The sequence below is a fragment of the Phodopus roborovskii genome, unplaced genomic scaffold (genome assembly GCF_943737965.1).
Source record: "Phodopus roborovskii unplaced genomic scaffold, PHOROB, whole genome shotgun sequence".
NCBI lineage: Eukaryota > Metazoa > Chordata > Mammalia > Rodentia > Cricetidae > Phodopus > Phodopus roborovskii.
In genome coordinates this window covers 17,932,013-17,959,755 of record NW_026126549.1, presented here as the reverse complement: position 1 = coordinate 17,959,755, position 27,743 = coordinate 17,932,013, and the positions used below count along the sequence as shown (strand labels likewise).

Here is a 27,743-nt window from a genome sequence, read left to right as displayed (position 1 = left end):
GACTTGATTATTTGGATGCTAGCTCCTTTCATTTTTTTTCCTCTTGACTGGCCAGTGAAGTGTCTTGTGTTCTTCAGTTTTGTTTTCTTATTTTATTTCCTTCTTTCTAAAAGGCAAACTGTAGGTTTTCAAAGTTAGATACTTTACACGTCAAAAGCTCCTCATTGTCAACTTGTCAACAAACAGGTGTCTGCGAATGTTAAACATGCTCCATTCCTTGCAGATATCAACGAGTGTGCTTTGGACCCTGACATATGTGCCAATGGGATCTGTGAAAACTTAAGGGGTAGCTACCGCTGTAACTGCAATAGTGGCTATGAACCAGATGCTTCTGGAAGAAACTGCATTGGTAAGTTACTGGTGGTACATGTACAAGAGCCACTCATCTTGTTTAATTACATAAGAGAAGAAACAGCAATTAATGATGAAAACTAGAAATCCCTTAGCTTCTCTCACTGCCTTTGATTGATACAAAAGGATTAGAAATGAGTTCCACAACACAGCATCAAATTTGTTGGGGTACTTGTCTACATAAGATAATCTTTTCCCCAAATGAGTGAATGTCAATGAATTATTCACCTACTGCTTCTCTGCAGTTATCATAATCCTAAATGTTTTCAGTGAGGTATGGACTTCAAAAGCTAACACATTTGATAATAGTAAGTAGGGAAAGTGCCCTGTTGCAAGTTGGAGGAACCTTGATTGCATCACGAAACCACTAGATGACTAAATATGATAGCTGAGAAAGGCTATCCCTTTTATAACTTATAAAAGAATGTGCAAAAAACTCATTTGTAATTTGTATTCAACAAAAGGAAAGGGAGGAAGATACGGTGATTTCCAGCCCGGTGCTTTATTAGTTTACATATTCAAGAGACTGGACAGAATCAAAACTGTCCCACAGAACAGTTGAGTCCAATTTCATAAAATGATAATTATTGCAGCTTTCCATAATATTTACAAGTTATCTTTAATGTCTTTTATAACCCAGCAGTTAATGATTATGAGTAAAGAAACTTAATATTCTGTGTTTCTGATAATGATTTTATTACTTAGTATACCCATTTGATCTTGAGTTTAAGATATATACAGAAGGACTTAAATTACTTTCTTATTATTATATACTTAAATAGACTGTACACATACATGAAACAGTAGCAGCTAAAGATTATCGAACAGCTCTAAAAGCAGACAAATAGGCCAGGACTTTGGGACCGTTGCTGGGGGCTTGCCTAGAACTCTGAAAGCCCTAAATTCAATCCTCAGCGCCACAAAAACTAAGGGTGGTGGCACACACCTAAAATCCCATAATTTTGGAGTAAGAAGGATCAGGAATTCAAACACAATGGGTATCATAGTCCCAAGCCAGCCAGGCTGAAAAATCCTGTCTCAATAAATAAGTGCAAACCAAACCATCTTTTATTTAGCAGAAGCAAAGGCACTTCCAAATGAGCATGTGGGTGGGGCCCTTTTTAAAACCAAGAAAATTCTGTGAACATTCCCACTCAGAATCCAGGTGGCACAGCTACCACATTTTGCATATGTGCGGTGTTTGTTAAAATTTATAGATGACGGGATTGGAGAGATGTTGAAGAAACTAGGAGCACTGACTACTGTCCCAGATGACCAGGGTTCAGTTACCAGCATCCACATAGTGGTTCATACCTATCTGTGACCCCAGTTTTCAGGAAATGTGATTCCCTGTGTTGCTGTCCACAGACACTGTATGCACATAGTGCATGTACATGCATTCAGGCAATGCACATACTCACACTCGTAAAATAAAAAACATCCCCCACCAAGTATTTGACTCATTATTTTCTTACCCATTTCTCGTAGAATTGAACTGTGTCCTTCAGTAAACACATCCAAGTCCTCAACCTCAGGAACACCTTATTCTGGATTAGGTTTTTGTTTTTTTAACATGTGTCTAATTTTTTGAGAATTTCACATGTGACTATAACGCATTTTGATCTTACATCTCTTGCCCCTCCCCCAGCTCCTTCTTCACCCACCCCTCCACTTTCTACTCTCCCACACCCTCCAACCTCATCCCTTCTTTAAAAAAAATAATAATATGAGGGACTACACCCTTGCAGAAAAGTAACTAGGTTTATACAATTCTAATTTTAAAATACACATTAGAAGTCAGAATCAGAGCAAAACAGAGCATCCTGAGTGGGGAAAACTCAAAGAAAACAATGCCTATGATGATGATACGTGGAATCACTTTCTGATCCTGCTTTCAGTGTTGTGAGGGTGACACTACATCATTTGACAAAGGGCATCTGTTTGCAAGAGGAAAAATGTCACTTTAAGCAAAAGGAACTCTTTATCCCCAAGTATAGTTATTTCTTCCTCTTGGTAACTACACTTGCTGATAAGAAGTCAGTGCCTGTAATCTCAACCCACAGTGAGTGAATTTGATGCCAGCCGAAGCTACATAGTGAGATCTGTTCCAAATAAAATAAAGTGAGATAAAGTTGATGTGAACTTTTGAACTGCAGGTTTTAAGCCATCTTCTCTGGGCCATTCTGGATGGCTAGAGGAATGTGCAACATGCATCAACAATGTTCCCCTAGTAACTCCTCTTCTTTACTGAAAACATAATCGGAGATGTTTCGATAACAGACACTTAATGCATTCTTGCAATTTTAATCAGAAAAATGAAGAACACCATATTCTTGTCATGTGTAAGTTTACTGACAAATGAGTTTAACTTTCTGGCATATTTTATGGGTGCTTTAAACGTAAAGCCTAACATAATCACATTTAGGTAATGGGGGAAAGGTAACTAAGGAGAACAAAGAATGAGCCCTTGCTAAGTCTTACACATTTTCCAAGGGCTTTGGAAGATCTTAAAAGCATCCACCAGTGTAAGAGGGTATTATCTGAATAGCACTGGGTGTGTTTGCTGTAGTGTGGCATAAAGATACTGAGTGGGGGACAAAACCACTAAAAATGAAATGTAGGTGGTCTGTGTGATATGCCATTTACCATGCCCACCTCCTTTCTTTTGCTATTTGCAGACATTGACGAGTGCTTAGTAAACAGGCTGCTTTGTGACAATGGCCTATGCAGAAACACCCCAGGGAGTTACAGCTGCACATGTCCCCCTGGCTATGTGTTCCGGACAGAGACAGAGACCTGCGAAGGTAAGGGCTATCTTCCTTGTCTTGGCACCTCAAGTGCTTCCCAGGAAGCACCTCAAGATACATCAGCAGCAGTCATAGCGAAGGAGTGTCGTCAAAGCACGTGTGTGCGCACGTGAGTGCCCGAGTGTGTGCATGTGCCGATGTCTTCCCTGTTTTATGATTTCTGTCCACTGATTTGAAAGTTCTGGAAATGGCATTCATATAAACACAATTTATAAACACCGTTGGTTTGTTCTGTTCACATAGAATATCAGCAAGCACTTGGAAAAACCAACAAAAAGAGTCGTATTATTTCACTTGTTTAAATAAAATTCCTGATTTTGTTCACTTGGTTTACCCTTTAAAAAAAAACAAAAGGACTGTGACACATTAGCCTACAAACCTGCATCCCAACAGCACTCAGCTGCCAGCCCCTTCATTATGAAGTGGATGGTTGATACTGTCAAAGTCTTGACCCAGAAAAGTATTAGGAGCTGATGTGAAACTAATTCCTCACTGAAATACATAGCCTATGGAAATTATCCTTTCCGTTTGACAAGTTGAAGTATATCATTTGGGTTTGTAGACCCAAATTAGGTCACCATTTTAAAACCTCTTGTTTTATGCCCTGAGTTTCTGTGGTGCAAATTGCTTAACCAAGTTCAAAGCCAAAGGAAGTCTCTGTTTTCAATGAGACTCGGGCTATGACATGAGTGCATTCAGGGATGACTTGATATCTTAATTGAAATTCTGTTTCAGTATAATCTGTTTCTTAACTACCATCCATTGTCTTCCTTTGGTTTCTACAATGTGGGCCTGCAGAGGACTCCTATAATATACTCGAATCCAGCTACTGCTTCCAAATAATAGCTTGTTTTAAGAAAGTTAGTATTAATTATTACAAAATAACCCTTTCCTTTTCTGTGGGCACAATTCTTCCTCAGGAAAAGTGCAATAACACTATTATGCAAAAAAAAAAATAGATGTTAGCATCCTCTCTTCATCTTCTTAACTTCAAAGCATTCTTGTGGATAGAGGCAAGTTAGGACTGTTGAACAAGATGCCAAAACACAAAAGTCTCAGCTGAAGCCAATGGAATGCAATTACAAAGCACAGTTCTAAGACTGGGTTGAGTTGGAGGGACCTTTGAAAAGCAATAATTAACCAAAGGTGTGGGAGATAATCATTGACATAAAATCACATTTTCCTAAACTTAGCGGAGGTAATTGTTTCCTTTATTGTCTGACAGGACACACCCATCTGTCCCAGGTTGGAGTGCTTGTCTTCTGCTCTCTACAGATGGTCAGGGTGTTCCCTAAGAATAAGGAGCATCTGTTGGTAAACTCAGGCTCCTCAACAATACTTGTGATGTTTCTATTTTCTGGCTTCCAGCCTCACTCCTAACACCTATTTTCTTTCAACACTCTCAAGAAAAGACTGTCAGTCAGATTTCCGTGTGTGTGTGTGTGTGTGTGTGTGTGTGTGTGTGTGTCTGTGTGTCTGTGTGTCTGTGTCTATCTGTGTGTTACTACAAAGGGGTGAGATAAGGGGGTTTCTAACATTTTTTGTTTTTCCTGTGTATTCACACCTCAGCTGCATTTATCACTTTTTTTATTTTACATATCAATCCCAGTTCCATCATTTATCACTTTTACCAATTCAGTTCTCTATTAAAGGGTCTAATGTCTAAATGTCAGGAAACCTAAAAAGAAAGAGTAGATGCGATGTCATCTCGATTAGCTCAGAACTACTGATGATTAAGATCCTGTTTCCCATCTGTTACATGCAACCACACCCCGCTGGTGAGGGCATGAGGAAAAGAGTGGGAACCAAGTGGTTGGGATCTGGTCCTGTGTACACTGAACTGTCAAAACAAGTAAAAGATGGAGATGGAACTGAAGGGTACTGATAGGTGAACTACCAAACAGGTAAAAGACAGAATGACATTTAGTAGCAAAATGTTGGCTAGTCACATAAATTTTAAGGTACTTCAGTGGCAAATCAGCCAACAAGGAAGGTTGCAGAGATGTCTTGGCTTATTTTGTTCAAAGAGCATTTGTTCTTAATAAACATTAGTCTTTCCTTTGATACGGGCATGCCTTATCTGTCATCCATAGGAAAGAAGTTCATGAAATGATAGAAAAATGTTTCGCTCCAACCTTATGATGTTGGTGGAAATTTAAAATAAAAATCAGTTATCCCGGAAACTTGACCCAAGTATTTTTTTTTTTTTTTTTTTTTTTTGCTTTTCATCTAAAGTTTCCCCCAACTTTATGTGCAGACCCCGGGGCCTCTCATCTTTTCTCTCCTTGAGTCTCCTTACTTCCACCATTGGGCACAGTCAAGATTGTCAGCCTGAGATGATTTCCATGGGATAGGCCAAGAATGGGTACCAGAGTCTTTGCAAGTTTCTCTGTTCGCTTACTCTATTTGTAACTCATGTTTTCAATCGATTAATTTAAATATCTAATAAACAACAGCACCAATATACAAGAAGTAGTTCCTCTGTATTTTAGGCTGAGGTTCCAAAAAAAAAAAAATCGTTTCATTTTGCTGGAGCTAGAAGTCTGTGAAAGTTAAAATTTTTACATCAAGTGCTGTGGCTTAGATTGTGTTTCCAGTGACATAACTAGTTAAATGTAAACCAGATGTGCTTTGAAGTTTATTTCCAGAAATGTACAGTGAACTGTTTCAGTTTCTGCTTCCATGACATTTATACCATAAAAAACATTGTATTTAAGGGAAAACTAAATAGTTGATATATTTGTAGTTGTCACTGTATGTGTTTATAGTGTTCGAGTTGGCCATTGCTTATTTCAAAATGGCTACTTGTATAACTATGACACGAGCACTTCTCTTTTGGGAGACTCTTCTCACAAAGGAATTAATTGGATAATTCAATGTGCGATGCCCTCGGATGGATTGTCTACTTCCTAATCATCTAGTTTCTCTTGCGCTTGCATTCTCATGGAAGAATTTCAATGTTGTAGAATATTTGTTTTTATTAAAAAGCCTTACATTGGAATTAATGTATTATTAGTATTTGTATTTCTCTTTTAAGAAGTCCCTTTCTGTTGCAAGCAACCTGAAAGCAAAATGCACTTGTATTTCCTCCAGTAATTTATAGTTCAAGAGATAAATTATACCTGAGCATAACTTTAGGCATTCTAAAGTGGCAGTAATTGCTCTCTACATAGATTTTTTTTTAAATTACAATATAATTATATAATTGTCTCTCCTCTTCTCTCACTCCAACTCCTCCCATGTACCTGACTCTCAAGTTCATGGCCTCTATTTCTTTGTTGTGTGTGTGCCTAAATATATTAATATAACAGGCTCAGTCCATTTATGTTATCTGTATGTATGTTTTCAGGGCTGACCACTTAGTATTGAATAACCAACTTGCTCTTGGCATTCCTTATTTGCCTACAGTTCTTTGTTTATGGTTTAAGCCCCCAAGATATTTCCCTCCTTATGCTGGCATGTCTTCGTTGTTTGTACATAGATATTTGAGATGATATTTTTAACCCATTGGCTGGCAATGGGAATTAGAGCCTTCTAGCTTTACTTACAACTCTTCTCCAATACTTTAAAGAAATGAAGTGTCTGTATTAAATCCAAAGATATGTGTAGAGGGGAAGGTCTTCTTGGAATCTCAGAAACCCTACTATTTAACCTAAAAGTGTTGACATACATTGCTGTGTTTGGAATAATTAAGCAAGGTGAGATGGGATTGAGTGGTGGCCTTTGTAGCTGAGTAATTGGATTATATGGAAACTGTCCTTGATGCTATGGTTCATATTTTAACTGAAACCTGTTTTTACCTTTTATTCACTCATGTGTTAAGCTATTTAACTTTATAACTTTCAGAATTTCTTAGATACCTCTTGAAAATGTAGGTATACTGTGATTCTGTTTGCTTTTGCCATCAACAGAAATTGCTTATATTGCTGGTATATGATTTGATTTAAAACTAATAGCAGTATTCACAGAGTCCTGCTGAGTGCAATCAAATTTATTCTCTTTGTATTTTTAATGGCTCTAGAGATTAAATTTAGGGCCTGGGGCATATGCTCTACCATCAAATAATACCCCTACCCATCTCCTGCTCTAGTTTTCCTAATTTATGTCTTAGCAACGTTAATTGTGTAAAGTGATTCATTAAGTAATCATGTAACTTGTAAAGGCCTTGGGAAAGGGAGTGGTGGATGGTGATTGGGGAGAGTTCTGTAGCCGGGATGAATATCCCAGTCCTTGATTCTTGATTTGCCTCTAGGAGTTCAGAATTGAAACCAATGCTGGTATGCCTTTGTCTTCAAACTTCACAGAACTATAATCAACCTTTGTTGTGCATGTGGATTTCACCTGAGTTACAACCTATTTCAAGTTCAAACCAAATCAGCTATTGTAGTTACAGTCATAGAAGGGACCCATACTGAGCTCTTTTCCAAATAGACTGTTCCTTGTGGTCCTACCAAGTCTCCAGGCAGATAGATGTGTATCCATGCTGTAGAACACATGTCTTCATTCCCCCACTCACTTTAGGCCTTGTAGGACCATATTAAAATTATAAGAGCCAAGTTTACCAGACATTCTGGCATAGAGAGGCTTGCTGGAATAATATTTTCCAGAAACACACGGCAGCTCTAACGGAATCTTTTCCTTCTGGATTGTAGATGTAAATGAATGTGAGAGCAACCCATGTGTCAACGGGGCTTGCAGGAACAACCTCGGCTCTTTCCATTGTGAGTGCTCGCCCGGCAGCAAGCTCAGTTCCACAGGATTCGTTTGCATCGGTGAGATTCCTACAGGGATTTCCTGTGAAGGTCATCCCACACCTCAGCCTTCTTATGGTGGAAACAACCAACAGCAGAAGAGCAGAAGTTAGGCAGGCTTTTAAGCAGTTCCCTTCTGGAATGCCCCCCTTTCATGTCAGTAGATATGTGATGCTGTGTTTGTAAGCATTTCCGTATAGATACATTTCTTACCCTTCAAATGCTTTAGGCACGGGTACCGTCAAATCCCTATCTCAGATCTTTAAACCTTCTGTCATAATCAAAGACATGATGGAATTTGGATTCAGTTCACAGGACAAGAATTTGAAGATTTTTAAAGATGAACGCATGGATGGAGGGAGTTTAGTATTTTCCTTTCTCTCATCCATCACAAGTTGATAGGCTCCAAAGAAAAAGATAAAGTCGTTCTTTTGCTTTGGAAAAATTCTAGGGATAATAATATGACTCAAAACTTCTAAGGCCAGTTCTTTTATTCTGATTTTGTTCCAAGATAGGACTTTGATGTATAGCCCAGGCTGGCCTAGGGCTTGTTGCAGAGCAGGCAGATTGGGAATTCACAATTTCTCTGTCTCAGCTTCACAGATCCTGGGATCACAGGCTGGGGCCACCATGCCTGCTCAAGACCAGGTCTTGGTAATGACACAGAACATATTCAGAGCAACATAGTCTGATCTCGGAAAAAAATGTATAAGGGAAAGGTCTGCCTCATTTATTTCTGCCTATATCTAGCGGCATCCATCCTCATGGTAGCCACCATCCTCATGGCTACCTAATGTCCACCTTTAAAGGAAACTTTACACAGGGCAGGTTCTTGTTTGTATCTAGACAAAATGAATTGGTGATTGAATAAAGATACCAGTATTTTCATCATTGTCTCCATAAAGAGTTGGGTGCTAGCTTACTTACTTGTTTTAATTAGAAATGACCGAGGTCAAGATGATCAATGGAACCCTCACTGGAGTTACTCATGAGTTCATTTCCTAGTGAAACATGGCCACTAAAATCTGAGCACTGCTGGGCTTTCCTTTCAAAAATCACTTGCCACGTGCCTGGAGCAGGGCTCCATTTTTTTTTTTTTTTTAAATCTCATTACCAGTTTTAGGGTGTGGGGCTAGATCTGCAAGGCAGAAATATTTCTGCTAATGTACAATATCCAACTAAGATGGAGTTATTTTTATTTATATAAAGGAAATGAACTCAGCATTAGTCTTAGAAAGCAATCTGTATACCACTTGAGCATCAAAGACATCCTCCTTTCTGTTTCATCATATAGACTTTTATCGTCTTAGCCTTTTGTCCTTATAGTTATATAGTTATTAGTGAAACAAAGACGTTTTATGCCCAAATCATAAAATCGTTCTTTCAGTTGCCAACAACTAAATACCACCACATTTCCCCAGCCAGTCTTACGTTTTTCATTCATTGTAATAACATTTGAGGGTTTCTATTGGTTTTCTCTTTCCACCACAGGGATTCCAGGATAGAATGCAAGTCACCAGGCATGTTGGCAAGCACCTTTTCTCCAACTTGCCTTGAACATGTTTTCAATGGGGGCTATCTAGTCAATGATTATTACCCTACCACCTCTAATGACAGGGTCTAAGTCACTAGGGAATGAAAATTCTACTTTGTGGTTACTAATTTAAAGTTAGACCATCTGTGACTTCATTGGGCACTAAGAATAGTTACAGAGTTTGAGTTAATCCTTCAGATATACTAAAGATTATCGTGATTTTGTGTTTCGAAGACTCTTCTCTCGTGGTTAGTATGGCAGAACAATGTATTTGGTTCACCTTTTCCAAGTTGTTCTGCTCTAGTTCCATAGTGCCCTATAATCCAGACCTGTGTCCCTTGTCTTTGTCCTGGGTCTGCGTTCATTCTTGTCCCTAGCTCCCATGGACATAAAAGAGCAGCAGCTTCCCTGCTGTTGGAGCCCACTGTTATTGCTCATGGTAGACTATTTGCAAGGAACTCTGCAAGGAACTCTGTCCATCACTTTCTCAGGATTTGCAGTGTGGACATCCCAAGTGCAACCATTTTCTGTCCCCCCCTTTTCTCTTAATTTGCTTTGCTATGTAATTTTTATCCTCCTGACCTCCAGTAGGAAGTCTGTCACCAGTCAGTCCTTGATCTTCTTGCGTCTCTGTGTGCACTCATCCCTAGTTTATCTCTGTGCTGTTTCTCAATTCCATGGATCCATCCTCTCCTTTCCATAGATTCCAGGCTTGTGTTTCCACCTGGCTGCAGCTGTCTCCATTTGGATATCTCATGACATCTCAACAGATCATGTCTAAAACCAGGTCCTGACTTTCAAACACAGTCCTCTTTCCTGAACCCATTTTTATCTTCACCAATGGTAGCTCGATTCTTTCAACCATCACGTCATCCCAAATTCTCCTCCTCAACATTGATACCTACTCCTAAGCTTCACATTGAATTGATAAGCATGATCTATTGATTTTGCTTGCTGGTTACCCATATTTTGGCCACTTTTCACCCATTATTTTCTCTTCAAATTTTAAAATTAATTCTTTTATGTTAACTTGACATAGTAATAAATTTCATCTCAGCATCTTCATCTACACACCATGTTTTACTTAGTTCTTATTCACCCTCACTGTCCTTCATTAGTTCCAATCACTATTTCTACACAAACTGATTCATTCCCTTTTGCTAATTGATCACCCTTTCTGCTTTCCTATTATATGTATTCCATTATTGTATCTATTTGCCACCTCCCTTAAGATCTCTTTATTCCTCATTCATCATCCCCTTCCTAGGTATGATACACAAACATATATGCATGAACACCCACACAAGCACACACATAGATATTTATATCTATGTTCTAATACATTATTTGTCTTTCTGAGTCTTGTTGAGTTCACTAAACATAACAATTCCAAGTTGGGCCTATTTTCTTACAAAAGTCATCATTTGATTTATCTTCATGGCTACACAAGTTTTCATTATGTCCATGTGTACATATATTCTATATATGCTCACCTGTAGGTGGACATCTAACCTTCTTCCATGTATTGGTATAAACATTTTGTATGACAGGTTTCTCTGTCATATGTTAACTCAATACATTTCATAGAGGTTGTTCCTTTCCACCTGTGGTGTTATGTTGTTATCTTGGCAATACACCAAATTCCTAGTACTAGGATAAACTGCTGGGCAATAGTGATTATTTCTCTATAGCTTATTAGTGGTTACAATCTTATTATCTCACATTGTGTGGGATAGTGCTGTTCAGGATTTGACTTATGCCGTATTTAAATGCAGGTACAAGTAAATATGTTCAAAGAACATGGTGTAAGAATGATTTTAAGAATTAATACTCATATGTCTTTTTACACTGCAGCACATCTCTGTGATGTGCACAGAGTTCATTTTTTTTTTCAAGATAAGAGCTTCTCAGCCTCTTCTATTCCTTTTCAGACAGCCTGAAAGGGACATGCTGGCTCAACATCCAAGACAACCGCTGTGAAGTGAACATTAATGGAGCCACCCTCAAGTCTGAATGCTGTGCCACTCTCGGAGCTGCCTGGGGGAGCCCCTGTGAGCGCTGTGAGCTAGGTAGGAGCTTCACCTGTCCCTTGGAGCTATTGGCTAGAATATCTGAGTCAATGGATGTTCCTTCTCATAGTGTCTCTTCAGTGAGGAAGACTGCTATGTTGTATTCTCTCCAAAAAATGTCTTCCCCGGTGAAACTCAATTCTCCTTTTGAAATGTACATGAGTTTTCCTTGAAGTGTGAACAGACCTCCTAAGTGTCTTAAACATGGAAGGAGTATTGGCCCGAGCCCAGTGTCCTTGTTTGACTGTGTCCCAGGAGGACAGGATGGCCTTGTCCTTGAGGCTTTGTTTCATTTGCTTTTATTTCTTTTGTCAGTTTGAGCAGAGAGGGATTGTGAGACGTAATTTCAGTCTGGGTCAGCTCTGATGGTGTTGCCACAGCAACAATAGAACTTTCTGAAGGGAAGACAACTGGTCCCTTGGCCTCTGAGACGCAGCTTCCGTTTTCAGTTCCTTCATACTGAGCCTGACAAATGTAGTCTTTTTTTATACCAAGTCAAATTCTGTCCTGTTGTTCCTACAGACGCAGCTTGCCCAAGAGGGTTTGCCAGGATCAAAGGTGTGACTTGTGAAGGTGGGTGCCATTCTTGAATGGAACAAATCCTTAGAGGAATGCCCAAAATTAACTATTCATGCTCAAGTCGCTATTTTCAAGACCCTTGAAATATCCATTAAAATAGCTCAGTGTAATCAGCATAGTGCTCTAAGGAAATACCTTCAGATTACCATCTCTCCTCTTTATACAGTTCATAAGGAAGTCCTCAGCCTTCAAGGCACAGGACAGCTGGCAAGGGAGCATGTCTGGACTGCACTTTTATGGACAGCAAGGCTGTAGTCTGCACAGCTGGTGCCCAGGAAAGCTGGTGGTTGCATTGCGGAATATTTTTGCTTTAACTAAAGTAATAACCCACACCACCGTGTTGCAGATTGAATACACTACACAGGAAATGAGGCTACACCTGCTTTTTCTATTTGTAAAGTCTTTATCCTTCTGCTTACTGCATTTCCCAACAGATGTTAATGAATGTGAGGTGTTTCCTGGCGTCTGTCCAAATGGACGCTGTGTCAACAGCAAAGGCTCTTTCCACTGCGAATGCCCTGAAGGCCTCACGCTGGATGGAACTGGCCGTGTGTGTTTAGGTAAGATGCAGGCTTTCCTGTCTACATGCATGAAGCTAACCATCAGCTTCTTGTCCTCCAGGCCAAGTCCAAAGCCAGAGTCCTTACTGGAGACTTGTTTAAATGAGATGCTGTGTGAGGGGGAAATCACTCTAAGATATTGATATATGTGCTTTATTAAAATAGTTTTGGTTTAAAAGATATTTTTACAACTGAAAAGAAAAACTATCACTGAAGCTTTAGTTTCTGATTCTTTAGACAAGTTGAGTTATTCCTATTTTATGAACAGAAGAAAATTAGGCATATCTTGAACCTAGAACTGGAAAAATTAGCATGTACTACCTCACTGTAACTGTACCTTGCCAGTAAAGGAGGGAGGGAGGAGCAAAGGTATGTCAATCATCCTGCTCCCTCCTCTACCACCATGAAAGTACAAATTTTCTTAATGCTTTGTTTTCCAAAGATCTAAAATGCACAGAATCCTTGCCAACACTGTACTGGTGGTGGTTTGGCTTTAGTCTTTATCAGTGTCATAACTGTCAGAATTTGAATTTTATAATGGAAAAAATTTTTTTCACTTATTTTGTGTTATATGTAAAAAATAATTTTTTCTTGGATAGATAACTTTTCCCAATAAGCTGCAGGATAGTAAAGTTTTTGAAAGGACTTGAGTTGGCACAGAACGCCCCAAGACCAAGTTCTCAGCTCAACGGAGATTTGTTTAACCCAGAGGCACAAAGGCAGGTCATAAGAGACAAGGGAGAGAGACAGGGGTGGGGGGTAGTGGGGAGTGGTTTTGACCTGGAGGCCTCTGGATAGAGAGGAGGCAGATATGGCCCATAGGCAAATAACAGTTTATAAATGGAAAAGGAGAAACCTGTGTTAGAATGGGTGGGTATGTTTTGATTAGGCATGTTACTTAGGGTAGCCAAAAGAGGGTTTTTGATTGCTGAACTTCAATACTTTGATAGCTGGACCTCGACAGTCAGCCTCAGGAGGAAGAAGTGGCCAAATGAGGGAATAGACCTCGGTGGCTAGGAATGTAATCTTCCAGTTTAGCAAGGGTGAGTGAATGGGGGTGGGCAAGACAGAGCCATGTTGGTCCTGCTGAGGCCTCCGAGAGGCCTTCAGGTTTAGTTTGCAAACTTTTTATGTGAATCGTGTTTAGAATTTGAGAAAGTAGACAGAGCATGAACAATGGTAATGCCATATTAAACAATCTTTGGTATTTAAATATGTCAATAGCATTTTGCAGTAGTAGTTAGGTGGTAGTTAAATTTACACTACCACAGTTTAATTTACTATAACAAAGACTTCATTTTAAGTTAATTTTGGCAGTATATTTAAATCTGGATGGAAAACAGTATTGTGGTTCATATGGAATCATTTTGAAAGTGTATATTTCAACATAGAAAATAAGATTCTTTGCATTTTTTGCATTTTATTGATTTATTTCTTTGGGGATGTGTGCTGAGCACATGTGTTTGTGGGTGCACTTCAGAGTGTACCAGAAGTCAATTTCTGGCATCTCCTGATGCTCTCCACCTTATTTTTGAGACATGATCTTTCACCACATCTAGAGCTTGCCATTTTGGCTAGACTGGGTGGGCAATGAGCCCCCAGAGCCTACCAGAACCTGGGTTACTAGTATACACCACCAGACTCGGCATGTAAAGAGATTGCTGAAGGTCTGAACTGAATGCAGGTCCTCATTCATGCACAACAAGCCTTTGTAGTGATTTAAAACAAAATACTGGGTTCTTAAGCCTTGTGCTTAATGAACTTTGTCAGCACTTGAGTTGTGCTAAGTTGATTAATTCTGAGGATGGAGAAATTGGCATGTGACAATGTGAAGATGCTGAGAACAAATTAGTGGTAAGTCGCTGCAATAGAGCTTCATGTAAAATAAGGATGGCATTGCCAGTGTTTACAGGATGTAAGGTGATACCAACCAGTGAAGCACAATAGGGAGCAGTGGGGACTGCTGCAAACTCCCAAACACATGTTGTTGGGCTCCAAGTTCCCACTTTTGTTTGCTTGTAAGCCAGTCAAAGCATTTACACATCTTTTGTTGCCCGTGCTCTGGCCATTTCAATTCCCGGTGTAAATACTGATATGAATATAAAGACGCAGACTTACTCTGCCAGACATAAAGACTTTGTACATCCTTAGTTCATGTACCCCTTTGTTCCAGTTTCTCACAGAATGACTTCTGAGCAGAATTCTCCAGTGGTCCTCAGGCTACCTGTACTTAACTAAATCTTCACCTCTCATGAAAATCCTTCCTTCCTTAGTGGCAGTGCTGGGTGAAACCAGCTCATAGAGACCAGTGCTTGGGAAGCTGTGACAATTAGACTCTGGGAAGTGGCATGGCATGCGACTTTTGCTACATGTTCATGTAGACACACAGCATAGAGACTCAAAATGAAACTTTACCATGCTTGCTCTTAAAAAACAATCACATTCTCAGTTTTGATTCTTGCAAGTGTATGTAACTCAGAGTTAAAGACAGATGCAGATATTGACATGACCTTAGTTTGAGAACTCAAAAGATTCAGTATTGACAATAACTGGAATAGTAAACCCGTCTCTTTGCTATAGTGACTTTTCCATCAGAGATGATCCCACCTTTGCAAAGCAGTTCTCAAATTCACTCATGATGTCATGTCTTGGGATTCTTTCACCAAAAGAATCACTTTGTTTGGCTAAAAAAAATCTTTTCTGAACCTGTTATTCATTTTTGTCATTGGACAATGTACTTTTGCAGTCCTACCATCACCCTGTTGTTCAACATATGAGTATATTGTCCAGAGACCATACTGGCTCCACTTTCTTTATGGCTGGTCTTTGTTGCTCCCAATCTCTGGGTAACTCAGGCTAGGCACTAACATACAGTTTCATAAGTTAAGAAGAATATGCTCATTCGTCTAACAAATGATTTGACCCCTTCATAGTGAAGAAGTTCATGGATCTACATGGTTCAGGAGAAAACGCAGCAAAACCCACTTGAAGTGAGAACATAATGTTTCAGTAAAGCAAATTCAATAGATTCTTACCAAGTTGCAAACAGGGTATACTATAGCAATGATGCAGCTGACTATTGCTGTTTATGACTGGACCCTAACAGGACTGACTGGACCCTAACAGTACTGCTGTAAAATGACTTTAAGCTGATGAAAAAGAAGAGTCCATCGTTGAAATTATTTTTCTGATAAGGAAAATGCAAGACCATGATCATTGGCCAAGACCTAGAAGTGCCATGTCGTCAGGCAGGGCTCCCTGTGAGAGTTCAATAACCTGCTAAGAGCCCCACCTTCACTCTCCCTAAACGACTGTTACCATGGTGATGACAGACCGATTTCTTATTTTAAGTCTGTTACCAGGCCCACTGTCATGCACTGCTGTCTTGAGTCTGTTTCACTCAGCACTGTCACTGAGGAAGACAGAATCTTTAGGAGATAGGACAGACAGTCTTAGCTGAGGACAGTAGCCTGAGGCCAGCCCACTGTGTGTAAGTCACTTACCAGACATGGTATAGGGATGTTCAGGGAGTGTTCCGACTTGGGCTCAGCCTGCACCTATGTTCTTCATGCAGATATCCGCGTGGAGCACTGCTTCCTGAAATGGGATGAGGATGAATGCGGCCACCCGGTTCCTGGGAAGTTCCGCATGGATGCCTGCTGCTGTGCAGTTGGGGCAGCGTGGGGTACAGAATGTGAAGAGTGCCCCAAACCTGGCACCAAAGAATACGAGACGCTGTGTCCCCGGGGCCCAGGCTTTGCTAATAGAGGCGACATACTCACTGGGCGTCCATTTTACAAAGGTAAAGGCAAACTAGTCCCTGGCCCACCACACTCCCGGAACAATCTCTGTGCTCTCTGAGAATGGATTTTGTTTTCAGCCTGTGATTTGTGGCCAACCTAAGGTCAGAACCATAAAGTACTTCTAGAAGACAGTATTGATAGAAAGCTGGGAAAAAGAACACTAATCATTCTCTTTCTGTCCTTCTAATGTCCCTCTACTTCCGTTTGACATAGCTTGAGGAGAGGCAGCCCTGCCTACTTCCTCAGTAGCAGAGAGAGATCTCTCTCTTCCTGCTGTTCTTCATAAGTAACAGCCAGCTATATAGGATTGAGACTCAGTTGAGGGTGGAGAACCTCTTCCATAGTGAACATGTTTCCTGTGCCATCTCTGTAGTCATTGCAGACCCCAGCAGCTGTCCCTGTCCATGGCCCAACAAGTGTGGTCTATGGCAATAGATTTTTAAGTTAAGGCAGTGGAGGGACTCATTCCTGCCTCACTCTGCTTTTAGATATCAATGAATGCAAAGCCTTCCCTGGGATGTGCACCTATGGAAAGTGCAGAAACACGATTGGCAGCTTCAAGTGTCGCTGTAACAGTGGCTTCGCCCTGGACATGGAGGAGAGAAACTGTACAGGTAGGATTGTTTTTCTCCCTTAATTAAACCCTAGCTTTCCTGCCTATTTTGGTGAGCATTACAGCCTTCTAAAGCCCATCTTCTCAGTGAGAAAGAATATAATCTCTCTCTCTTTGTCCTTCTCTGTCTGCCTGTTCTATAATTATCTTTTATTGAACTTAAAAGCCAGTTCTCCAAATAATTTTGGGAGCTGCAGAATAGCACGAAACTCAGTTGTTGACATATGAAAATATGATCTTCAAAATATATGAGGACTAAAGAACATCACCAGTAAGAGTCTGTGCCTGTTACATTAACTTGAGTATTCCAGTAATTGTTTTAGTTGCGATAGATGCATTTTAACTTATTTTCCTCACTCGCAAATAGCATTCTTAACCACTTTAGATCAAAAAGAGATGAAGTTAGGAATGTTTCTGCTTGATGACATGCAATTTATTACAAATGCTTGAGAAGAAATGCAGAAGTTGTCCATTGATTATCCAGAAAGACTTCAAACTGCAACTCATCAAAAGACACAGTAAGCCTGGTGTACTGGCATGTGCTTTCAGTCCCAGCAATCAGTAGGCAGAGGCTGGAGAATCTCTGTGAGTTCCTTGTCTATGCAGAATATGAAGACATAGTGAGACTCTGCCTCAATGCATTAACAAATATTTTAAAATAAGATAGTGGCATAAACATTTCTTTCATTGTACCTTTTTTTAATGGCTCGTGTTTTCTTAAACATATTTTGTGTAGGTCCAAGTTCTGTACTGAAAATATGTTACAGGTATGAGGGATTACACAAAAACTTTTGGAGAGTACAGATACCATTACTGAAATATAGAAAGCATGACAAAACACAACACGTAGTTTCTCTTAATTTTTTCCAAGTTGGTAAGTAAACACTTCTCTCCCGAATGTAGCACAGATCACATAGTGGGCTCACTCCAAGGACCTGCTATGTCTCTGGCATTGCTGGGCCTTCCTCCCATGCGAGCATACTGCCTCTGCATTTGGGCCATGCCGAGGAGTTAACTTGGTCCACTCTCTGTTACTACATCTGAGCCACAAAGAGGCCACATTTCAGAATTCAAAGACACAGGCCTACCTGCCGGTTGACCATGACAGTTTTGGCAGTTGGAGAAAGGAATGTGCCTCATGAAGGAGACGTCCCCCTCCACCCGAACTCCTCAGAACATTTCTTCCTACTCTCAGCCCCAACTTCCCCAAGTCTCTCAAGTGCAGCTCCCGCACATGGAAGGCCCTGCCTCTCCAGCACTCTCTTGTCTCATTCTGTGTCTTTCTTTTCCTTGAACACGGGGAGTAGACATTGACGAGTGCAGGATCTCTCCAGACCTCTGTGGCAGTGGCATCTGTGTCAACACACCGGGCAGCTTCGAATGCGAGTGCTTTGAGGGATATGAGAGCGGCTTCATGATGATGAAGAATTGTATGGGTAAGCTTGGCCACGATCTACTGGGTGGCTGGCAGGGAAACCAGACTACTGCAGGCTGGTTTGCTGTGCCTTGCCTGGCTTCAGACCTGTGGCAGCACTCTGGACCGTGGGTATGCTGAAGATGAGAGCTGTCAAGGACACACAAAATCCCTTCCTTGGACTGGAAGCAACACACAGATGACCCAGGACAGTTTTATTTAAAATGGATAACATTATGGTGACCCCCGATTTGTGTTCTGCCCTGCCAGTCCCATGAGAGCTGTGTCTTGTAGTTGTGATACCGAAAACTATTTGGGTCACGATTTCACATGAGGTATTGCCGTTGCCATGGGTACAACCTTTTCAAATTGCAGAAGGGCATGGCTGTCTATAGTGTGCTGGTCTCCACTCATGACCAACTGCAAGTAACCATGGGCCACAGATTTAGATGCTCCTAATCATTTAGGAGACATAAGATGTGTTTTTCAGTTGGATTTGAGCTATAAATATTAAATGACTGTCAACAATAATACAAACCCTTAGTCTATTATGATACAAAGTAAATGTTGCATAGTAACCTCTTATGAACCCGAGTAGTTTGTATGTGAAGATTTTTCAATGGTTTACTATATTGAGAGTAGAAGTTTCATAACTTTTGCATTGAAATGAAAAGTAAAACTTATCCTACTTCTGATCAGATGTGTCTTTATGTATGAGCCACACACCTGCCTCCTAATATCTCTTCTCCTGTACTATATGTGTAAATATATTTTCCTCCGAGTTCTTTAATGGATCTCACATTTTTACCTTTCAGACATTGACGAATGTGAACGTAACCCTCTCCTTTGTAGGGGTGGCACCTGTGTGAACACTGAGGGCAGCTTTCAGTGTGACTGCCCACTGGGACACGAGCTGTCACCATCCCGTGAGGACTGTGTAGGTGAGTTTCTCCCCTTTGTAAGGAAATTCAGTGAGCATAATGGGTAAAGACCAGGAGTCAGTCCTAATGAATGTTTGATCCTGTGGCTCATTACAACCTGGGAATCCAAATTCCTCACATCCAGTTTCTAGACTATTAGGCCCTGGGCTGTTTTCCATGTAAAGACTTCTAAGCAAGGCCATAGGTTCCATTGTCCAGGCTGCATGGTGAGTAAGCTGCCCAGGACATCTCCTGGCTATTGTTCTATCCACACACCCATTCCGTGACCTGTCCACACACCTGTCCCCCTAGTCAGTCAGAGTCCACAGCTCACCCAGGGTCCACATACCCACATAAGATCATGAGAGCTCCTTTGGCACCTCATGTCTCAGGATCTTCTGTCAACAAAGGTCTTCTATTAGCTTCAAGTTCAGAAGGATGGCGGAGGTGACAGCAGAGTGCTGTGGGCATTTGTCCATTACTGCCTTGTAAATCTGCAGAGGATTTACCATGGTCTAGTACATGTGCTGTCCAGCACTGACTTAGCTAGGACACACTGACTTAGCTAGGGTGCACTATCCTCAGGAGAAGTCCTCCTTGGAACTGTCTGAGCACAGATCAGCAGTGCACATACATTTATTTATGAGCCAGGTATATTTCTGTGCCAGTACATGAAATGAACATTAAATAATACATTAAACAGATTTTTTTTCAGTAGTATGAATTTAAACTTTTAAATATTTTTATTTTGATAGTAGTGAAAAAGATTACCCTGGGGATTAAAGAATTTGTGGCTAGACATACTGCAATATAGTGATGCAGGAACATGTTCCTGCATCTAGTTTGCTATAGTTTAAAGGTCATCAACCCTACTGTTACTAGCAGTTTTCCCACCAGCCTGGTCCCACAGCCACTTCAGCCCCAAGTATCACAGAGACGCTGTATTAGATAGATATAAAGCTGTTGGCTTGTTACTAGTGTGTCTTATTGGCTAGCTCTGTCTCAAATATTAACCCATTTCTATTAATCTAAGTGTTTCCATATGGTCTTCTCTTACCAGAGAGAGAGTCTGAACCTCTGCTCTCTTGGTCCTACATTTTGAATCTCCTACCTCTCCCAAATCCTCTTTGTCTCCTAATCCTGCCTATCTTGCTTTCCTATTTGCCAACAGTGCCTTATTAATTAACCAATAAGAGAAACATATTTACAGAATGACATCTCCCATCACCCTACAGCTGAGAAAGCTGTCCCTCAAAAGGACAATTTATATTATAAGAAAAATAAATGTTTTGTAACATGTGTACTCAGTGACTATAACCATAAATTTATATAGCAAAATCTTCTAGGTAATTGTGTGAGTCAAAAAAAAATTTCTCCTATATCCAATGGTCACTGTGTCTAACGTATTCTTTCTGATGAGCATTTTGCATCTTTTAAGGGCCAGTTTAAAAAATGTTGTTTTAAACTAACAGTTGTGAGCTGTGGCTATGTGTCATAGCCAGGCACATAAACAGCTTGACAAAAACAAACATGTTTGGGTCTTAGCTGTCAAAACTCTGGACTAGCATCTTTAGGATAGTTCAGAGTCTATAGGCAACACCTGAATAGCTTTTGAAGACCATGTGTTCGCACCAGTGTAAACCAATAAAATAAAACTATGTCTGTGCACTTTGTGATGGTAGTGACTAGCTGCATGTGGCTATGTAATTGTAATTCAAATTAAATGCCATTGAAAATTGCTCAGTTCTGTTAAAACACATTTCAAGGGCTAGTAGAACATGCAGTTCCATTTTAGAAGCTGTAGACAAAGAAGGGAATGTTTCCAACACAACAAAAAGTTCTGGTGTCAGAAATTACTGACAAGAGACGAGCATCATTACCAAACATCCCTGACTGTCCTGTTTCCTACTCAGGAGAAGGCTGCTCTTAAAGTCTCTTCTAATTTTGCTCTGGAATAAAGCATATTTCTATTTGTCTATTATAGATATTAATGAGTGCTCCTTGAGCGACAATCTCTGTAGAAATGGCAAATGTGTGAACATGATTGGAACCTACCAGTGCTCTTGCAATCCTGGATACCAGGCCACGCCAGACCGCCAGGGCTGTACAGGTGAGAAGAGGGAGCCACACAGGTCTGCATTTCCCATCTCTCAGATCATCAAGTTTTGGCACCAAATATGTCTGCCCTAAAGGCTGTGAGAGTCCTTTGTGCTATAAACGAATGCAAACAGGCCAGATGGTTTGTTGATTTTGCAGAAAACTCACTGGTTTTATCATGAACCCCATACTCTGAACTCCATAGTGTTTATGTCTCTGGGTTCTTTCCTCCTCAGAGGGTGGACTAAATAGTCTGCTATATAAAAGGAAGTGAACACGATTAAGGAAGATCAATTCTATAGTCTTAAATCAGTATGAAGACAAATTGAAAGCTAGCCGAGCATTATCTGTTTAAAAGGAAGATGCAGTAAGACCATTCCTTTGTATGGATATTGACTTGGCATCTAATGCCTTCCCAATGTCTGCACAGATATCGATGAATGCATGATCATGAATGGCGGCTGCGACACCCAGTGCACCAATTCAGAAGGAAGCTACGAATGCAGCTGTAGTGAGGGATATGCACTGATGCCAGATGGGAGATCGTGCGCAGGTATAGAAAAGATTTTTTAAAAAAGAAATATATGCATGCTATGATTATCCTATTACAAATGTGGCTCCAGACTTTGTCAGGTAGAGCCGACACCAATGCCCCCAATGAAAGGCGTTCTTGCTTTCACCGTACACTCACTTTGTGTCATCAGATATTGACGAGTGTGAAAACAATCCTGATGTCTGTGATGGTGGTCAGTGCACCAACATTCCTGGAGAGTATCGCTGCCTCTGCTACGATGGCTTCATGGCTTCAATGGACATGAAAACATGCATTGGTGGGTATTGAAAACAAATTATAGTTTCCGTTCTTTATTGATGAGACTGTCATACAGGGTGAAATATAGTATCTTCCTCCGTCCCCCTCTCCTCCCATATCTCCTCCAACATGTCTACCTCCCAACTTTTGTGTTTGTTTTGTTTTTATTTTCTATAACCCACTGAGTCCAGTTAATGCTGCCTTTATGTGCATGGGTGTGGGGCCTTTCCCTGGACCTTAGGAACCCTGCCAGTGCCACATCCTCCACAAAGAATGGTCCTCCCTCCCTCAACAACTGTCTGTCCACTGACCATAGCTCCTCAATAGGGACTGGATCCAGGAAATCACCTACCACATCAATGTTCCAATTTTAGTTGAGCTGATCTTATACAAGTAACCACAGCTGCTGTGAGCTCATGCATGTGATAGCCATGTTATGCCCAGAAGACAGCATGCCACAGTGTTCCTCCCCCCCCAGCAAATGAGAGTTCCATACATGTGTAAATGCACATACAAATGGAAAGAAGCCTTCTTTCACTGGTACTTAGAAAATGTGAGCCATTTTGCCAGAACTGTAAAATCTGAAAAGGGAGAATTATTTCAGAAACCCTTAAAGGCAAGTAGGTACTTGCCGGCTACACAGGTCTTTCAAGGGGACTGTATTTTGAATTGTATCTGTTTATTTCAGTACTGTGTGATTCAGTTTAAAAGGTGGCTTTTGAATTACTGTGGTGAACAGCAGTAACTAGAAAACGCATTTTCCAGATGTGAATGAGTGTGACCTGAACCCCAACATCTGCATGTTTGGGGAGTGTGAGAACACGAAGGGCTCTTTCATTTGCCACTGTCAGCTGGGCTACTCAGTGAAGAAGGGGACCACAGGATGCACAGGTAAGATTCAGTCTCATGTCTGCTACACTTCTGCCCCAATGGTTTCTAAGCCAACATCATTTCACCATTCAACATCCTTGGACCCATGCATCCTAGGGCCAGTCAACCAGGATATGGCTGCCGTGTGTTGAGTACCATGCATCATCTCTGAGGTGCATGGCGCCTGAGCCACCCAGTAGGAAGGAGTGGGTCATGTCTACCCTGCTTCTGGTGGATCTTGCAGCATCATTCAGTTGCTCAGCATGATTACAGCCCAAATGGAGGGCCAACGTAAAGAAGGAACCTTAACGCAGTGGTTCTCAACCTTCCAAAAACTGCATCCCTTTAATACAGCTCCTCATGTTGTGGTGACCCCCAGCCATAACATTATTTTCACTGCTGCTTCATAACTATGATTTTGCTGCTATTCTGAATCATAATGTAAATAGCTATGTGTTCTAGCTATGTGTTCCAATGATCTCAGGGGACCCCCTTGAAAGGGACATTGTACCCTGAAAGGGGTTGTGGCCCACAAGTTGACAACCACTGGCTTAAAGGATCCACATTTTATTTGATTGGCATAAACTGATAGCACATTCTTAGGTTCTATTTAGACTTTTACTGCCTTTCCCCATGCTTTCTTCCCTTTACTCTCTCCCCTTCTGTCTCCATTGTTACCTCTCTCTCTCTTCTCTCTTCGCTGTTGTTTTTTCACCCGATGCACTCTATATCCCCACTCCTGTTTTTGCTATTTAGTTTTAGAACTTTTGCATACAGATAGGACTAGAAAATGTCATGATAAAGTCTGGCTAGTTATCTCCTGGATGCTCACTTTAAGGTCCCTGTGTGGCATTCTTCTCAAGGAAGCAGTGAGGAGCTCAGGCTTCTGGGACCGCTTTAGCCGACCATCCAGGAATAGGCAGCTGATGAGGGATGAGGGATGAGGTCAAGGCTTTACTACTAGTAAAGGGGATAGAAGCAGTAGTGTGTGCAGTATGAGTTCAGCAGTGGCAGCTAGTAGTCAGTGAGTGGCTAGAACAGATATGAAGCATATTCTAGAAAGTTTTGGGAAACAAAATCTACAAGTATATATATATATATATATATATATATATATATATATATATATATTGTGTGTACACACATTCACACAGCTGTGTATTGCCTTACAGTGGGGATACACCGCAAGAAATGTGTCCATAGAAGAATTCATCAGCATGTTAACATCAAAAAACATTCTTATTCCAGCTCTGCTGCATGTCTAGGCATTATAAGCCTATGGGACCACTGTCACATACATGGTTTGCCATTGACCAACTGCCATTAGCATGCACATGACTGTATATACCTGAATAGACCACATATATGTGCTTCTGTGTAATGTTTGTGACCATAAACACATGCTGGTAAGCATCAGTCCCCTTCCAGGTGTCATCTGAGGATAACACCCTTTACATATTCTCAGATAAGAACGAAATCACAAAAGTGCACACGTAAGTGACAGTTTACAAAAACTCTAAATATATATGTAGCATTGATTGTGTATGTGTGATTCCAGATGTTAATACCAGGTGTTTACACTTGCCAAACAAACATTTTACCCCTGAACTACATTGGGGCAAAATGAAGGATGGGTTTTTGTCTTTTTTTTTTTTTATGTTAAGCTCATTCTTGCCTTCATGTAAAAAATATGTCATAAGTATTAATAGGAAGGAACAGCACAGTCTTTCTCAAAAATCTCCCTTGAAATGTGTGTCTCCAAATCCTTCCCAGGGACTTTTGTCTGAGCCTTTGCAACATGTGGGGGGCTGCCATTCATATCCGCAGGGGACAACAGCTGCGTTTTCTCATTCCAGCAGGAAGTGGCCAGCAAGTTCTTGTAGAGCAAGGCTTGTTAGGTCATGATCATGAAGTTCCACATCTTACCGGAGTGGAAAACAAATTAAAGACGAAGGCAGAGGTGGTGGTTTCTCTCTCCAGCCCCCCCCCCCCGTGTCCATCCTCAACTGTTGTCTTTTCACAAACCCACTTGGAAGCAGACTTCATCAGCTCATGCTTTATCTTTTCCTCTTTAACTGGTTTCTCAGATGTGGATGAGTGTGAAATTGGTGCCCACAACTGTGACATGCACGCCTCGTGTCTGAATATCCCCGGAAGCTTCAGGTGCAGCTGCAGAGAAGGCTGGGTAGGAAACGGCATCAAATGTATTGGTGAGTTCGCAAACAGGAAGACCCTTCCCGCAGGCCCAGCATCCCTCATGGCTCTCGCTTGCACACGCATTAACCAACATTGTCTAGAGGGAACGTCCTCTTCACTTTTTATTTATTCTCTCATAAATCAAAGCTGTCTGCAAAGCTGGTTGCAGGGATCATTCCTGCCTGCGTGTTTCCTTAGCTTTAATATAAATGGTCAAATTACAACAAAATGCTTTGGCATCTGCCTTTTCATGCATGTTGCTCAGTTTTAAAAAATAAAATAAAATAAACATTATTTGATGTGTAGCCAGTGATCTAGACAGCTGTAACATGAAAAGGCGGCTAATGTGTTTTCCCAGTCTTTTCAATAGTGTAATCAGTGTGATTTGAAAGCCAGTGAAATAAATGGAGGAAACAAAGGGGTTTTTCACATGGCCTTAAAAGATGGGAGTCAGTGGACAGTTCTTAGTACTAGAATTGTCCTTGCAGGCAAAGCTGAGCGTTTTGTTGAATTCCAAGAAGTCTTACTTGAGAAAGGTAGGCTAGGCCAATATTTGTCCCAGAGTTCCAGAACCGTTGAGCCAAAGCCTAATAATATTGTATAGCCCTGGGTCAGGGGACTGAATTGTACTCTGGATGTCATTCATAAAACTGCTTAATATGTCCATGCTGCGACAATAAAGAATATATCCAGCTGGTAAAAATTAGCCAGAAGAAGAAAAACCAAGCCATCTGAGGTTCCCATGATGACTTCTCAGTAAAAGCTTATAGTAAAGATTAAATAAAAGCCTTTAATAGCTCTTACCAATAATGTGAAATAATTTGAGTAAAGCTTGCCCGTCCAGCCAATGTTTCCTACTTGTCACATATTTAAAGCCAATTTCAGAGTCTGTATTATCATAGTTTCCAAATGACCTTGCTGTATAACACCCTGTGTCGGCTTCCCCAGGTCTACTGTAAGTCTCTTTCCCAGCCAGCCACACCCACTAGCATTAGTAGCAAGCCCTCACAGGCAGGCAGGCCTGTCCTCGGTCCACTGTTCTTGTCCCATGTGCCTGCTGTTCTTTTGGTTTCCATTGTATGTACCTCATGTCCATCTCTCAGTCTGGCCAAGTATCACAAGCCTGCCTGCCCCATGATGAGACTACAGGGCTCAGTCCAGTACTGTGTCTTCCCTCCCGGCTCAGTCCTTCCCTTTCCCTCCCCTCTCTTCCTCCTCTCCCCTTCCCTCTCAATCTCCGCCCCCCTCCTCCTTCCTTCCTCTCCTCCCTGTTTCCCTCTCTCCTTTCCCTTTTGTCCTCTCCCTCCTTCCCCTGTACCCACTCCCCCATTCTCCTGCAACTTACTCTTCAGTAGCAGTAGCAGGAATCTATAGCCTTTTTTCACAGTTGACATTCACCTCTTTAAATTTAGGAGAAACCCAGCGTTGGCTTCCAGATCCCTGAAGCATTTCCTGGCTTCACTTTCCACTGGCCTGTCCCCTGTTTTGTGCTCTGCCACTCCATCTGCCACTGCATGTGCCATTAATGCCACATCCTGTACTCTTCCTCTTTAGTGGCCCCGTCTGTGTAGCTCCCCGTGAGAAACCCCCATCTCTCCTTCCCCTCACTGAAGTTACGCTTCTTCATCCTCAGAAGAGGAGGTCTGAAGTTGATTAAAAGTCACCTCTTCATGGGGTCTTCCTTGTTCCCTCCGTTTCAAATTAGGTTTTGTCTGTAAGACAAAAGAATATGTAATTCTTTCTTTTCTGCGTTTGATATCCATCCTTCCTAACAGGCTATTAATTCCATGAGATCAAAAACCATGCCTATCCCTCCTTCTTAGAAAATAAATATAGAACTCTGTGCTTATTCTCCCTTATTAAGATCAATGCTATCTCCCAAACAGATCTTCTTACAGTAATAGGACAACTAGTAATAAAGGCCACCATGGGTGGAGGTCACAGTGGAATCTGACTCCAGTTTTCCTTTATGTGTTTGATGAAGATGTCTCGCAGTTCTTGAATTGGTAGCTGGGACCACAGTTATGACATGAAAATTTGGGATTATGAACCTAAAACCTTAGGGACACAGAGCAACGTTCTCATAATTTTGGCAAGTCAAAACCTCCCCGTCTTCATCACCTGTCTTCTTTGTTATGCTCACTTGTCACACAGATCTGGACGAATGTTCCAATGGAACCCATCAGTGCAGCATAAATGCTCAGTGTGTCAACACCCCAGGGTCATACCGTTGCGCCTGCTCCGAGGGTTTCACCGGAGATGGTTTTACTTGCTCAGGTGAGTGACAGGCCTGAAGAGTGAGTGCTCTGATATGTCCGCCTCAGGACACCAAATATGCTTTCCACATTTCCAGAAAACTATGAAGAAG

General features: G+C 41.1%; 1 protein-coding gene across 1 annotated transcript in view; it reads left to right on the top strand.

Annotated features, from left to right (window-relative positions):
- Positions 1-27,743, top strand: part of Fbn2 (fibrillin 2) — a 187,646-nt gene that overhangs the window by 107,800 nt on the left and 52,103 nt on the right. Inside the window, exons 18-33 of the mRNA XM_051200751.1 lie at positions 224-349; positions 3,030-3,155; positions 7,811-7,930; positions 11,375-11,512; positions 12,035-12,085; positions 12,526-12,651; positions 16,226-16,453; positions 16,943-17,068; positions 18,375-18,503; positions 19,297-19,422; positions 21,386-21,511; positions 21,929-22,051; positions 22,203-22,328; positions 23,075-23,200; positions 25,267-25,389; positions 27,530-27,652. Of these exons, the coding sequence (XP_051056708.1) occupies positions 224-349; positions 3,030-3,155; positions 7,811-7,930; positions 11,375-11,512; positions 12,035-12,085; positions 12,526-12,651; positions 16,226-16,453; positions 16,943-17,068; positions 18,375-18,503; positions 19,297-19,422; positions 21,386-21,511; positions 21,929-22,051; positions 22,203-22,328; positions 23,075-23,200; positions 25,267-25,389; positions 27,530-27,652 (2,043 nt within the window). The remainder of the gene's footprint in view (positions 1-223; positions 350-3,029; positions 3,156-7,810; positions 7,931-11,374; positions 11,513-12,034; positions 12,086-12,525; positions 12,652-16,225; positions 16,454-16,942; positions 17,069-18,374; positions 18,504-19,296; positions 19,423-21,385; positions 21,512-21,928; positions 22,052-22,202; positions 22,329-23,074; positions 23,201-25,266; positions 25,390-27,529; positions 27,653-27,743) is intronic.